At 42.0% G+C, this 15,025-nt stretch overlaps 1 protein-coding gene across 1 annotated transcript in view; it reads right to left on the bottom strand.

The window, feature by feature from the left end:
* IGFBPL1 (insulin like growth factor binding protein like 1) overlaps positions 1–14,738 on the bottom strand; it is a 56,579-nt gene extending 41,841 nt beyond the window's left edge. Inside the window, exon 1 of the mRNA XM_040361025.1 lies at positions 14,143–14,738. Within this exon, the coding sequence (XP_040216959.1) occupies positions 14,143–14,587 (445 nt within the window). The 5' untranslated portion in view covers positions 14,588–14,738. The remainder of the gene's footprint in view (positions 1–14,142) is intronic.
* Between the last annotated feature and the right edge of the window lie 287 nt (positions 14,739–15,025).

The following is a 15,025-nucleotide window of genomic DNA, read 5'->3' as shown; positions in this document are numbered from 1 at the left end:
CTCCACGTGCTGTGAGGGAGAGAGGAGACCGATCTGTATCCCTTTACATAGGGACACAGCATCGGTCACCTCCCCCAGTCACCCCCCTCCCCCCACACAGTAAGAACACTATGTAGGGAAACATATTTAACCCCTTCCTCACCCCCTAGTGTTAACCCCTTCACTGCCAGTCACATTTATACAGTAATTAGTGCATTTTTATAGCACTGATCGCTGTATAAATGTGAATGGTCCCAAAATTGTGTCAAAAGTGTCCGATACGTCCGTCGCAATATCGCAGCCCTGACAAAAAAATCGCAAATCGCCGCCATTACTAGTAAAAAAAAATAAAACAAAAAAAAACATAAATCTATCCCCATTTTGTAGGCACTATAACTTTTGCGCAAACCAGTCGCTTATTGCGATTTTTTTTTTTTTTTACAAAAATACGTCGAAAAATACGTATCGGCCTTAACTGAGAAAAAAAATAGTTTTTTTAAAAAAAAATGGGAGATTTATTAAAGCAATTTTTTTATATATAAATGCACACTTTTTTGCAGATAAAAATATGGGCATTTACAATTTTTTCATTAGGAGCATGTAAAGCATTACACCCGCGATCAGCTTCCTGTAAATTGGGAGACACTTGTCGATTAAATATACAAGTCGGGTCCGCTGTGCAGAGAATGGCCAAGAAACATAATAATAAAGGATGCCAGATTGGAGGGGGTTGACAGGACCACCCCCAAAGCGAATTTGGTCTAGTTCAACAGGAACCAGCCGTAGTTAAACAGTGCATGGCAAGGTTTAGTTTCTGAAGCTTGAAAACTAGAGAGGTATTTACAGTAGGCTAATTGGCTCCTCCAGTGTCACATTTGGCACCTTTCAGGGGGTGCAGATACCTGTCTAAGCCTAGTACACACGGGCCAAATGTCCGGTGGCATTGGCTGGTTCAATAGAAACTGTCTGACATTCGACCCGTGTGTACTGCAGTTAGTTCGACAGAAACTGACCATTCAGCTGGCTTTTGTCAATGGGGCATGACTGAAAAAGGTCTGCCGATTGGCTCCCGATCAGCACTCTCAGCCAATGGCTGAGAGCACTGATCTTATTTTTCTGGCGGGAGACCTCCCCCGTCAGAACACAATAGCACAGCAAGGGAGATCACTGTACTAAAATTAGATAGTTAGTACAGAGGCTCCTCCTGAGCGGTCATGTTTTTTTTGGGTTGAACGGGAAAAAAACTACTAGTAGCTACTAATTTTTTATTGCCAAACCAGCATGTTTTTGTTCCTGCTTTACCTATTTTTCAAGCAGCTTCTGAACTGAATTCACATATTCTTGTATTGTGAAGAACATTTGGTATTACTGGAACTGGACCCTAACAGCTCATCAAATTAAATGTGTTCATTGAACCTCGAAATCTAATGACACAACTTCCCCTTACTAATACTTATGAACGTCGGACCTCCCACCCCTACCCAAGGGCTGTGTTTGGGAGGCCCTCCGTCAAAAGAAAAAAATACTACCGCTCAAATTATTCTCAGTACATACCACGTTTGCTACAGATGCCTATCCATAGTATGCATATAACCCAGTATATCGTGGAGACCAGGGAGGAGGCTTCATTACCCTCCCTACCTACCCACCCTGTTTACTCCTACCATCCCTTCCTTTTTCCTTACCTTGACCTTTACCCCTTTATCCTTTAATCCACTACCTTTTCTAAGGGTTTACCACAATACATATACCCAGAAAGACACCGACCCCCTCTTTACCCTTAGTAACATCTCATAAAACCTGATTGTATCACATAGAATCTTTGTCAGATGAAGGGAAGACACTTATAAGATGGAATACTCCCCTGACCATCCAATTAGCCAGCATCATTATTTCTCTCCCTCTCTTCTTTATCAAAAAAAATAGGCTCAAGCTTTATGGTCGTTTCCATAGCTGTTAACTTACTTATCCATACCCTTTCTATCTCATCCTGATGGCTACACTTAAAAATGCAGACCTCTAATTGTTTGAGATGTTTCCACATACAAAAGGTGTATATGATGCGCTAATATGTACCTGTCACTGTAGATGTAGACCAATGTACTTATGGTATGTCCTTACCATGTACTGTTCCTTTATTTCAATAAAACCTTTGTTGGAAAAAAAGAAAGAAAAACAGGTGTATGCTAACCTTTACTTAAATGCATTGGCTGCTATTGTCGCCCCTCTTCTAAGAAATGTAGTTGTCTGGCTTTCGTACAACCTGGATCACTGGCCTGGAGCAAGCACGTAGCAAATGCAGTCAGCAGTCCTCATCTATATACTTTTTCTAGATCAAAAGCCAATCTAATGAAACCGTTGACCCAGTTAAAAGAATAATCTTACTGAGGTCTCCGTTTTATCTGCTGATCTGCCATGGAACAATATTGCCCAACCTAAACAACATAGCACATGCTCCAGAGACATGGAACTAATCCTGCTTCTGGCACTTTGTTTTTTTGTTTTTCATATCATTTATTTTTATTTTTTTATATCCAAGGCCACAAAGAGGTATTGTCATAACAAAAAAGAAAGAAGTACATAGTCATATACATATTATCGCTCCAAACAGCGAAAAACAAAAAGCAACCAAGAAAGGCATGTCCATATCTCTCCTTTCCCATAATATTATACTAGTGAACAAAACTTCCTACACCTTCTTATCCAAGTCTCTAAATTAATATTATTGTTCTCATACACCTGGCACTTTGGTTTTAACTTTTATTGTGGAATCAGTGTTTACTAAAGTAGTAAAAAATTAAATAAGTTTTAGGAAAATAAGTAAGTTACTTATCTATGTATAGATTGGGTGTATTGTGGTAACACAGGGAGGTAATGTGGATGCAGTGGAAGCTGCCAATATCGGTTAGCTATATTATTCCAGTTCACATCTATTTTCAAGCATGTATATAAACCTATATTTGACAATGTGTGAGCATAGGTATAGGCTTATTTTTGAATATCTTAAAGTGTTTTAGGTAGATTCAGAAAGAGTTAGGCCGGCTTATCAGTAGATAAGCCGACCTAACTCCGAATCTACGCCGCCGTATGTTTAAGCATATGCTCAAATAGAGATACGCTTAAACAAAGCTAAGATAGGCCGACTTGCGCCGTTCTATCTTAGCTTGCAATTTTTCGGATGGCCGCTAGGTGGCGCTTCCATTGCGGCCGGCGTAGATTATGTAAATGAGCTTTTACGCCGATTCCCGAACGTACGCCAGCCCGCCGCAGTCGAATTACGTCGTTTCCGTAAGGCCTTAGGCGGCCTAAATTTATTCCACCTATGAGGTGGAATAACAATGTTAAAGTATGGCCGCCGTTCCCGCCGCGAGGTTCGAATTTTTTACGTTGTTTGCGTAAGTCGTCCGGGAATCGGGAGTTACGTCGTTTACGTCCACGTCGAAATCAATAGGTAATGCGCACTGGGAAATGTAGGCGCCCGGCGCATGCGCAGTGTACAAAAACGTCAAAAAACGTGAGGTCAAGCCTCATTTCCATACAACACGCCCCCCTCCAAGTCATTTGAATTAGGCGGCCTTACGCCCGCTCGTTTGAGGCTACGCTGCCATAGATTAGCAGGTAAGAAGATTGAAGATTACTAGCCTAGCTAATTTACGGCGGTGTAGCCTAAACAGGCTAGGCTAGGCCGCCCTAAAGTTAATCCACTGTGAATCTATCTATTTGTTACCCCAACACTTCATATTCCTGATATGTGCCTGCTGTACCATGTACTTGTATGAAAAAGTATCCTGTTCTCTTTGTATTGCTTCCCTTGTGTGAAATTCCTGCTGTTCCTTCCAGTCCTTTCTGCTTTTCTATTCAAAACTGACCATACTAAGCAGGAGAAAACACCGTAGTCAGTTCTCTAGCTGTGCTGGGAACTCCATATGCTTTCCTCCAGACTTGTCATTACCCCCCTCACCCTGCAAAGCATTTCAGTGGGAATATCAGTGTGGTGCTGCTATTCCTCCCCCAGCTCTTATGCAGCTGAGAACAGAGGGAAGAGAGACAATGTGATCACAGTATTTATAATGTTTTTATTTTATATCTATACACAAATGTTTTGCTTTCCATTTCTATTTTAACCTGAATATGTTGTTTTACAAGGTGATCATTTACAATCACTTTAATTTGGAAATATACACCTCTAGTCCTTCTAATAAAGCTGGGAAGCAAGCATTCAAGGAAAATCAATATTTTAGCAATTTGGCACAACATTGCTCTAAACTAGCTTGGCATGAATTACAAAACTGCTCTTCTGTTCTATTCGTGAAGTCCATTATTGCTGTTACCAAGGTTTCTTATGTAATATAACAGCTCTTGACAGAGAACTACCATATGTATCTCTGTATACGTGCATTAATGTATACACATGCTGTGGGGGGAAAAAAAACACGTGCAATATGTTTATCTTCTGAATGGAAACTACAAGCTGTAATTTCACTTTGTTTTAAAACCAGCTGTTTACAATGACTCAGGAAGTTTCTAAAAGTCATGTCAAACATTTCCAGCTAATCGTTTGTTAGTATCTTCACAGGAGGAACACACACATGGAAATGCTACTTAAAGAGGAACTGCAGTCTGCTCACATAATGTTTAATAAAAACATCTTTGCCATTCTGAAGCTTCCCTCCAACCACTTTGCATATTATTTAATATATACTGTGATTCTGTACTTGCCAAATATGCTGCAGAAATCATCCTCCGCCATGTCTGGCTGAATCCATTTTAACTGTGGGCAGCTGAAGCTTCTGTCTGTTCACTTTGTGGATTTACACAGACACATAGAGGCACACCTCCCGCTCTGCAGCTCTCATTGGCCCTCTTATGACTCACCACGCCCTCCCGTCCTGGCAAACTCTCATGAGAGTTAGAGAGAGAGCTGTGCCCGATGTCATAAGCCTAGGCTTTTTACCAGACAAGAAACAGGAAGTGGGCTGTATAAGGTATTTACTGGCAGGAAAAAAAAATTTTACTATTCAAAGTTAAAACAACAAGGGCAAAACATTTAATAGATGGAAAGATGAAAAAATTACTGAAGGTCCACTCTAAAGAATAGCCCCAGTTTTGTTAAAAAAAAAACATTCCCCTCTGGGTGATCTATGTACATTGCAAGGATTTAAACAAATTTTGTTGCAGATTCCTACCTTTTGTTATTCTGAAGACAACCTTGTGTGTTTGTCTGTGTCCATGTGGAAAGTTAGTCTAATGGGAGTGATTTCAGAATTCTCAATTAGCTGGGCATAAGGCTCCAATGAGGAAAGCTGCTGTGCCTGCTCCCCTTTAGATTTATTGTTGTTGGGATGCCTGAAATCTGACTTGTATTTTAGTGCAGACTTCTGGGAAAATGTATAAGCCAATCACACAAGCAGGAAATTATGTTTCTTTTTTTGTGGGGGACATTCTGTGTACAGAACACCTCCAGGTAGCCATATTGCATTGCATTTTACAAAAAAATTATAGCACTGCAGATTGAAAAGGAAAGGCCATTTTTAATATCATTCATTTGCAATATGGTTTGTGTCGCAATTGTATGTATACGCTATATTATTTTTTCTTTATTTGCAATTTTTTCCCCCACAAAAGTGGAGTTACCCTTTTAATGCATGGCTAGTGGTAGATGATAATTCACAGTATTTGCATGTACTGTATATGAAATTAATAATTACAGAGAGCCCATAAGATTCCTTGGGAAAAAAATGCTTTCTTTTTCAATTTGGAGAGAAGCGTTCCTATTAAATGATATGTCCAGGCATTACTTAAAGGGGTTTTCCACCTTTTTTTTAAGTTTATTAAAAGTCAGCAGCTACAAAAAGTGTAGCTGCTGGCTTCTAATAAACAGACACTTACCTGCTCCACGGCTCCAGCGACGCGCCGGCCGGGGCTCCTTCATTCTTAGTGTGGGCACCCGTCAGTGACAGCTTTCTGGCTTCACGGCCGGGCACCCACTGCGCATGTGCGAGCGGCAGTGCGCATGCGCGAGCGGCGCCGTTCGATTGGACAGGCGCTCGCCTACAGGGAGGGGCTGTGAAAAGGCGATTAAGCTAATCGCCTTTCCAGACCCTCGGAGGAAGTGGGACAGGAAGTCTCCTTCTCCTGAAGCCCCCACTCCCCCCCCCAAAAAAATGACATGCCAAATGTGGCATGTAAGGGGGCGAGGAGTGGGTTAAGCGGAAGTTCCATTTTTAGGTGGAACTCCGCTTTAAGTGTATCCCCAAGCCTCACTCTCCCACACCAAGCTTGTAAAATTATTGCAGGCATACTGCTGGGGGAATCCTATTGATATAGGCAACCTTCCAGAAGCCCTTTCTCTGCACACATGGTGATAGATTTTGCAAGGGAATTTGCCCCAGAGCTTAGTGAAAGTAGTGAAATTTCACTTTACAAACAATATCAGGAAATTAGGGGCATACTGAATTTCTGTCAGGATCAATGAATATTTTTCTGCACAGCATTTTAAATGGATAAAATGTGGGGAAAGGTACATGTTTTACAGCAATGTGCTAAATATTTTTTGATTTTGCTCTGACTATACTACTGACTATAAATGAGGTGAAAATATTGTCTGGAATGGAAAAGGGTAGGAAAGACTGAGAACTGTAAAGAAGGCTAGAGAAACCACTACAATTCACATAGTAGCACTATAGCACTTAATTTCTCAATAGGCACCATTACATAACAAATATTCCTAATAGCCAAGAGTAATACAGGGCTTCTTTACTTTTCTACTGTAATAATTTTTTTTTACATTTTCAAAAGTTTTTTCCAGTAAAAAATTTGGGCCGTTATCGCAATTTGCTTCCCTGTATAAAATATATACTTTATCCTATAATTATTGTAAAAGAGAAATAAAGAAAGTACAATGGAATTGATATGTACATCTTCAGGCAAAAGAGAGTTTGGCCCGGATTCACAAAGCACTTACGCCGACGTATCTCGAGATACGCCGCGTAAGTGTAACTATGCGCCATCGTATCTGTGCGCAGTGCACACAATCTGAGATACGCCGGAAAATAGGCTTCCTACGACCGACGTATCTTGCCTACGCTGTCGTATCGTGGGCGCATTTTTACGCCGGGCGCATTTGCCGCTCCTATTGATTTTCTATGCACATATGCAAATGAGGGAGATACGCCGATTCACAAACGTAGTTGCGCCCGGCGCATAATATACGCAGTTTGCGTAGGTCGTACGTCCGGCGTAAAGTTATTCCCCATATAGGAGGCGCAACTCATGCAAAGGTATGGACCAGGGAACACAAGCCGTCGTATCTTTTGTCATTTACGTTGTACGTGAATATGACTAGGCGTAGGTTACGTTCACGTCGTAGGCAGTGATCCGTCGTATCTTAGGGAGTAGTTCCGACGTGATTCTGAGCATGCGCACTGGGATGCGTCCACGGGACGGCGCATGCGCCGTTCATTTTAAGTACTTATATGGCGCTTGGCCCATCATTTGCATGGGGTCACGCCTCATTAGCATGGCTCATGCCCACTTCCACCTACTCTGGCTTACGCCGAGGAAACCCAGCGTATCTTTAGGAGCGAGTGCATCCAGTGCTTGCCTACACTACGCCCGCATAAATATGCGCCGATGTATGTGTATGTGAATGTGTATGTGAATCCGGGCCTTTGTGTCCTGAATGCTGGAACAAGGACCCTACTCCTGCACACACAAGAAGAGGGGAATTAAATGTCACATGACCATGGAGTTAGCAGTGTAAAGGGCAAGTTTTTACTTTTATGCCAGTGATTAATTAGAGGGGCTAAGTGGAGGTGTATGTGTGGAGAGGGCAGCCGGGCAGCCCGGAGAGTAGTTTAAAGTTCTCACTTCACCTGGAGGCAATTCAAGTGTAAATCAAAGGCAATCCACCCCACTATCCCCACTACACACAACAACCCCTTTTGCACTCCACTTCTCCCCAGTCTACCCCACAACCCCCTGTTCACCCACCTATCTCCCTCTGCAATCCACTGACACACTCTGCACCCAACTACCCATAGCCCACCTCACAATCCAACTGTGCACCCCACTGCCCCTCAGTCCACCAACTACCCCTCATCCAAACCACTACTCTCCTCTGCACCCCACTACCTCCATCCTCCCTACTGTCCCCGACAAGCCTGAGGCTCTAATTGGCTTCAAAAAAGGGTGGGCTCGGGGCACAGAGCACTGCACTCTGAGGCCCCGTACACACGACAGAGGAACTCGACGTGCTTGGCACGTCGAGTTCCTCGTCGAGTTTTGGGATGAAGCCGCCGAGGAGCTCGGCGGGCCGGCTTCTCCCATAGAAGAACGAGGACAACGAGAAAATAGAGAACATGTTCTCTATTTTCTCGTCGAGTTCCTCGGCGGCTCCATCGAGCCAAAACTGTACAGACGACAGAGATTCTCGGCAGAATCCGGGTTTTGACCGAGTTTCTCAGTGAATTCTGCCGAGAAACTCTGTCGTGTGTACGAGGCCTGAGTTCATCCAGTTGTGTGACAATAGCGAATTAATATTCACTATTGTCTTCCTGATTCTCCTCCTGGCCAATTACGAAGCGAGTCCTGAGACCCGATTGGCCGGGAGGAGAAGCGATCGTACTTGCTGCTGAGAGGGGGCGGAGCTGAGCATGGCATGTGAGAAGACCGACTTCTCTGAGCTCTTGGGGATGATCTGTGCATTGATCCTCTCCCTTGCTCACTGGCTCACCTCTCCTGTGCCCCGATTGTTCTACACACTCCTTGGAGCCCGCTACATCTACCAACAGGTCACCTGCCCAGATATACAACGCCAATGACCCAATCCAAGAGGGAGCGGCCCCGGACTCCCAACATGGTGCCGCTGGCACTTCCACAGCGGACGCCACGAGAAGCAGACAAACAGAAGGAGAAGGAAGTAGGGGCCTTAAAGCAGAAGGGTGCCAAAACATCAGATACAGGGGGCAATAGGGACATGCTGCACTATGGGGGGGGGTTGGGTGCAGGTGATGCGACCGACTAACCGGGGGTGGTGGCGGATGGATTGTTTGCCCCCCCCAAAAAAATGGAGGACCAGCAGCCACTGGTATACAGTATATATGTAAATGTATTATTCTAATGTGCATTTCAAGTCCTGAAAAAAAGAGTTGTGCCACTCTACTAATATGTACAGTACTTCCTCACTCAACAACACTATACCCATGTGTATTTTCTTACTCAACACTATTGCACGATGTATACTTCTCTTGCAGCCACTAAAAAGGCCAATTGGTAAGAGCATTATATACAGACCACCATAGCAGGATCAATAAGTTACACTCATCCATTTGTTTATTTTCGTTTAAATTAATACTCAGGTTTATGATTAGCCACAAAAAAATAACTGTATAAGATGTACTTGTTGAAGATTATTTATAAAAGATAAATCAAACAGGAGTGCCAGGCGAGACGGCCTATGCGTCTGTGGGCACTAATAAGTTGGCAGATGGCAAGTTACATAACCCTGTGTTCACTGTGTTCTGACCACGTCCCAGAGGATATTTTCAAAATTAGTACACTCGTCAAATTAGCATATATCAACGCTTTTTTAGCTTTTGATTGATGCTACTATTTCTCAGCACAATGACAAATAGCCTGTATTGTATTTTGAAACATTACTGAATATATTTGATAAAGGACATTACTCTTTGCCAGAGATATGAGTTTTAAGGTTGGTGAATATTTATGTATAAATCACTAGAAAAGGATGGTAGAAGGATTCTCTTTTATCCTGTGCCACCTAAGCTTGCTTGCTTATAAACACGGAACAATGAAGGATTAGACATCAGTTGCTATCGATGTGTACAGTGTAATTTGTATCAAGATCATCCTATATGCTGTAAAATGTTTGCTTCTCCAAAATGATACTGTATGATAAAAACAGAGCTAAATAATTTCATTGTGTACAGAAAAATGGTGGATCATAACAGGGTTTGACAACTACAGAACTGCAATTTTGTTTTTCCTCATTATCAGTAATATGTTTAAAAAGCGTATTACTTACCTTACTTTAGAATAGTGAGGATTTGGTATGATAACATAAAATGAAGTATATATCCTTAGCACACACTTACAGATGAGAGAACATCAATGGATGCATTGTAAAAGGTATCTTGCTATTGTAGTGAAGATTGATTGTGTTGTAATTGTTGCCGTAGGGCAGGCAGTTCCTTTATGCCAATGGGGAATGTATTGTGTTCTTTATGAGCTGAATTTTATTGTATTACAAATTAAGGGACAGTGTCTCTTGCACAAAAGAGCTGATAATGTGTGACAGAACTGTTCTGCTTTCTCCCCGGGTCAAACAAATATGAGAAAATTATTCTGCCATTGACGCCCAAGAAAACTAACACTGACCACACACTGCAAATGTGTCAGCAGTTTGATAACACACATTAATACGCTTATTGTAGGAATTACTGTCTCACAGTGATCTAATAATTTGGCCTTCAATGAAAAGTATCTTCATAGTCTGTCAAGCCAAAGCTAAAACACTCCAGAAGTCACCACAGTACACTTTTTTGATTAGTCTTTTTTTTTTTTTTTCATTTAAAGAGGAAGTAAACTCCTGTGCATAATTTTTACATATAGGTAAGCCTATAATAAGGCTTTCCTATGGGTACTGTAAGTATCTCTAAAACAAGCACGTCATCGGTGCATGGGCTCTGAAGGAACGGCTACCCGTGCCGTTCCTTCAGATACACGTACCGTGAATGATGGCTACCCCGCACATACACGGGAGTGACACCATCACAACTCCGGCCTGTCACAGAGCCAGAGCCGTGGACCTGGACGGAAGGCCGGGAGAAGATGGATGCTGCCTCCAGTGATTACATTGCATCACTGGAGGGCTTTGTTTTCAGGTAAGTTTCACATAATGTGATAGTATGCAATGCATTTAAGCACATTATGCCTTTACCTTGCAGGTCCTAAAAAACAAAACAACTAGCGGTTTATAACCGCTTTAAGATCATTGGGCCAGATTCACAAAAGAGATACGACGGCGTATCTCCTGATACGCTGTCGTATCTCTGAGATCCGCCCGTCGTAACTATGCGCCTGATTCATAGAATCAGGTTACGCATAGATCTCACAAAGATCCGACAGGTGTAATTGACTTACACTGTCGGATCTTAGGCTGCAATTCTAGGCCGGCCGCTAGGTGGCGATTCCATTGCGGTCGGCGCAGAATATGCAAATGACTAGTTACGCCGATTCACGAACGTACACTTTGCCCGTCGCTCTAAATTTACGTAGTTTCCGTAGAGATACGCGGCGTAAAACTAAGGGTGCCCTCTAGGTGGCCTAGCTAATGTTAAGTATGGCCGTCGTTCTCGCGTCGAAATTCGAAATTTCACGTCGTTTGCGTAAGTCATCTGTGAATGGCGCTGGACGCCATTTACGTTAACGTCGAAACCAAAGACGTCCTTGCGACGTCATGTAGCGCAATGCACGTTGGGTAATTTTAGGGACGGAGCATGCGCAGTACGTTCGGTGCGGGAACGCACTTAATTTAAATGGTCCCCGCCCCATTTGAATTAGGCGGGCTTGCGCCGGGCGGATTTACGCTACGCCGCCGCAAGTTTACAGGCAAAGTGCTTTGTGAATCAAGCACTTACGTTGTAAACTTGCGGCGGTGTAACGTAATGATCTCAAGCTTCCTGGAGTTACATTGTATAACCCTCTTGTAGTGTGAAAACAATGGATTATCATTATGCTCAATGTCACCTGTAAATATCAGGCAGTCTAAGACCAACCATATACTTGCTGACCTTACAAGTGAATACAGGTTGCTTGTTCTCAAAATCAGTACTAAATACCATGTGATTCATCTTAAAAACTGATGCAATGTGACATTTGGCAAGCACACAGTATAAAAAGGCGAATTAATCAATCAAGTGATTTTTGGCAGCCAATTCTGTGCTCTCTGTGAGCCATACAGTATAGTATTTTCCATACCACAGGTTATCAACCAGTGGTAATTGTACTCTAGTGGGTGCTTCTGGCACCTTCAGAAATAGTAATTCTGGCATGACTGGTTAAAGCAATTCATCCTAACAGAGTAGAGTTTTGGAAAATAATAATTTAGAAGTAAAGTAGGTACTAGCGAATATTTTTAGTTATTTAAAAGTATTTGAATGCAGTTCTATGGAAATTTAAAATATATGTACACATATCAGGTAGTATTTGTGATAAGCATAGGTGTGTGCAGGGGGTGTGCCAGGTGTGCCCGGGCACACCCTAATCACCCCATGCAGCACTGATTCCCCCTGCTGATATTTCACCAAAGCTCCATAACGGGGCTCCTAAATTTCTTTTAAAAAAAATAATAAAAAAATTAATTTGTAAAAAAGAATACAACAATAAAATAATAAACATAAAAAACTACCGACACCATCCACTGCCCTACTGACACCGTCCATGTTTTAATACATTTTAAAATCTTTTTTTACATTTATTAACACATGTGTGTGTGTGTATATATATACATACAGTATATCTATCTATATAAAGTACATATAAATACATACACACATATGCTTGCACGCATGTGTGGTTGAGCTTTGGGGTGCACACCCTAATGCAATAGGCTGGGAACACCTATGGTGATAAGGTGACCCTCATCAAGAGAAACATGGTAAACACTGGCTTTTATGAAATTGCTACATACTGTAGTTAAATATACTAGAGAAACATTACCTTATGCCCCGTACACACGATCAAAATTTCCGTCGGGATAAACCCTGACAGATTTTTCTGACGGAATTCCATTCAAGCTGTCTTGCATACACACTGTCACACCAAATTCCGACCGTCCAATATGCGGTGACGTACAACACTACAATGAGCCGAGAAAATGCGTTGACTTGATTCTGAGGATGCATGTTTTTTTTCTCCGTCGGAGTTCCATATAGACTAATGGAATTTCCAATAGCAATTTTTTTCATCGGAAAGTCTAAGTCCGTCGGAATTTCCGATGGAAAAACCATAATGGGGCACACACACAGTCGGAATATACGATGAAAAAATTCCGTCTGACATTTTGCATCAGAAATTCCGATCGTGTGTACAAGGCATAACACTACTTCTAGCGAATATCAAGTTGATTGCATAGCTAGAAAACAATGCATTATTTTTGGCCAACCAAAGATAATATTTGGTTGGCCAAATATTGGCATGATATGGCATAATGCTTGCCATGCACTGCATTCAGTTTCTACAGTAATCTGCACAGAAACTCCAGCATCCCTGTTTTTAGAATAGACTATTCCGTTTCTGAATTGTAATTAAAGTCAGACAATATGCAGTAAACAATGACTACTCAATATATAAGGTGTGAATGATAACCTAAAAAATGTAATAGTGGGGTCATTAGGCAATCTGACATTCCATCAAGCTTAGGATTGGATTTTAGAATATACAGTGACTGGGCTGGAAGAGACAATATAGTAGAGTGCAATTAAAATAATTGTGATACAGGCTTATGACACCTTGGTTTTGTCCTGCACAGGGGATCAAATCACAAAGGATAAACACGAAGATGAAATGATGCCATGCGATCAGTAGAATAATTATTCTGTGCAAAGTTTATAAGTTCCTGTTTGACAAAGTAGCTGACACAGCACATGAAGGCACTAAAACAACAATTACATAAAAGAATTAGGGGCTATCATGAAGGCAGTACCATGAGCACTCACGTGGTGAAATGTCAGGCATATATTCTGTCTACAACTTCTGTACAAAAGACGTCCCTGACATGTGAGGCTGAGTCAAGAAAGCAATGCTTTTATCACATATTTCTTTTTTTTAATACACAGCCACAGCTTCCAGTTTTTTTTATTTTTTTATTAATGTTTAATTGAACAAGCTGAAGTTAGAAGCGGACTGTCTACCATGCACAGCTTCACCAGATTTTGCAGTTTTAGTAAATAAACCCCATTTTAATTTATTTTACACACATGACAGTAGAGTTCCCATGTAGTACTTTTGTATATTATGGCAGACAATACAAACTTCCATGTACAAAGGATAACTCCAAACATATTGTGCTCAAAAAAATGTAATGATATTAAGTTTATGGAAACTTTTTATATTAGCTAGTTGTACAAATAAAACACTTACCAAATGTGCACTCTCCATCATGGACTTTGTTGATGGTACCCTTGCCTTGGCTTTGTGCCTTCCAGCTCTGCAGATGGAGGGCACAGACACTGGAATGGGTTCGTCCATCAGAGCCACATACAGCACCATCTTCTTCGCAAAGGCAGAATCCTGTTCCTTCAGAATAAGAGGATGACTCTCTTCCCAAACTGGAATGGCTCACACAGACCATCCCAGGAGCACAGCGAGCTCTCGTCTCATCTCTTCCACCACAATTCTCTCCTTCTATACTGAGACAGAGGTCACAGCAGTCACAGTCATCTTTGGTGAGCAGCTCAGGTGCTGCACAGGTAATAGACCTACAGGCATCTCTGTTGCATGGACCGCATAGAGAAGTGTTTGCCCCTACACCAGGTATCAAGTGGAGGAATCCAAACAAGGGCAGCAGAAGCAGAATGGGATGCATCTCTGTCTATGCTTACTTTTGACTTTGTGCTCAGTTAATCACCACTGACTGACTGCCTCTCATCCCAAACAAACTGCTAGAGCTAATGCACTCTGACAGTAAAGCCATGGACAGCTGCAGTCCACAAGCCACTCCTCCACATACATATGTGCCAGAGAAGTTTGGAAAAGGGACAGCTCTTTGCATCATTCATTCAGCTGGTGCTCTCATCAGCTATGGCTTTAAATACAAGGGCATTAGATAAAGTGATGTGCCTAAAAGGCTTGTCCCTGAATTCTGTTATCTTCTCTGCCCTGTAACTAAGGGGCTATAATACTACTTCCACAGAAGCGTCTCGTGAGAAAGGAATCCTTCCAGGCTGACTGGTTTCATTCAGTAGCTGCAGAAACAAAACAATAGAGCTTACAAAGGATGCAGAGGCACAACACAACCCCGCTT

This window comes from Rana temporaria, chromosome 1 (assembly GCF_905171775.1).
Source record: "Rana temporaria chromosome 1, aRanTem1.1, whole genome shotgun sequence".
Taxonomy (NCBI): domain Eukaryota; kingdom Metazoa; phylum Chordata; class Amphibia; order Anura; family Ranidae; genus Rana; species Rana temporaria.
The sequence above is the reverse complement of the archived record's forward strand: the minus strand, read 5'-3'. Positions and strand labels throughout refer to the sequence as shown.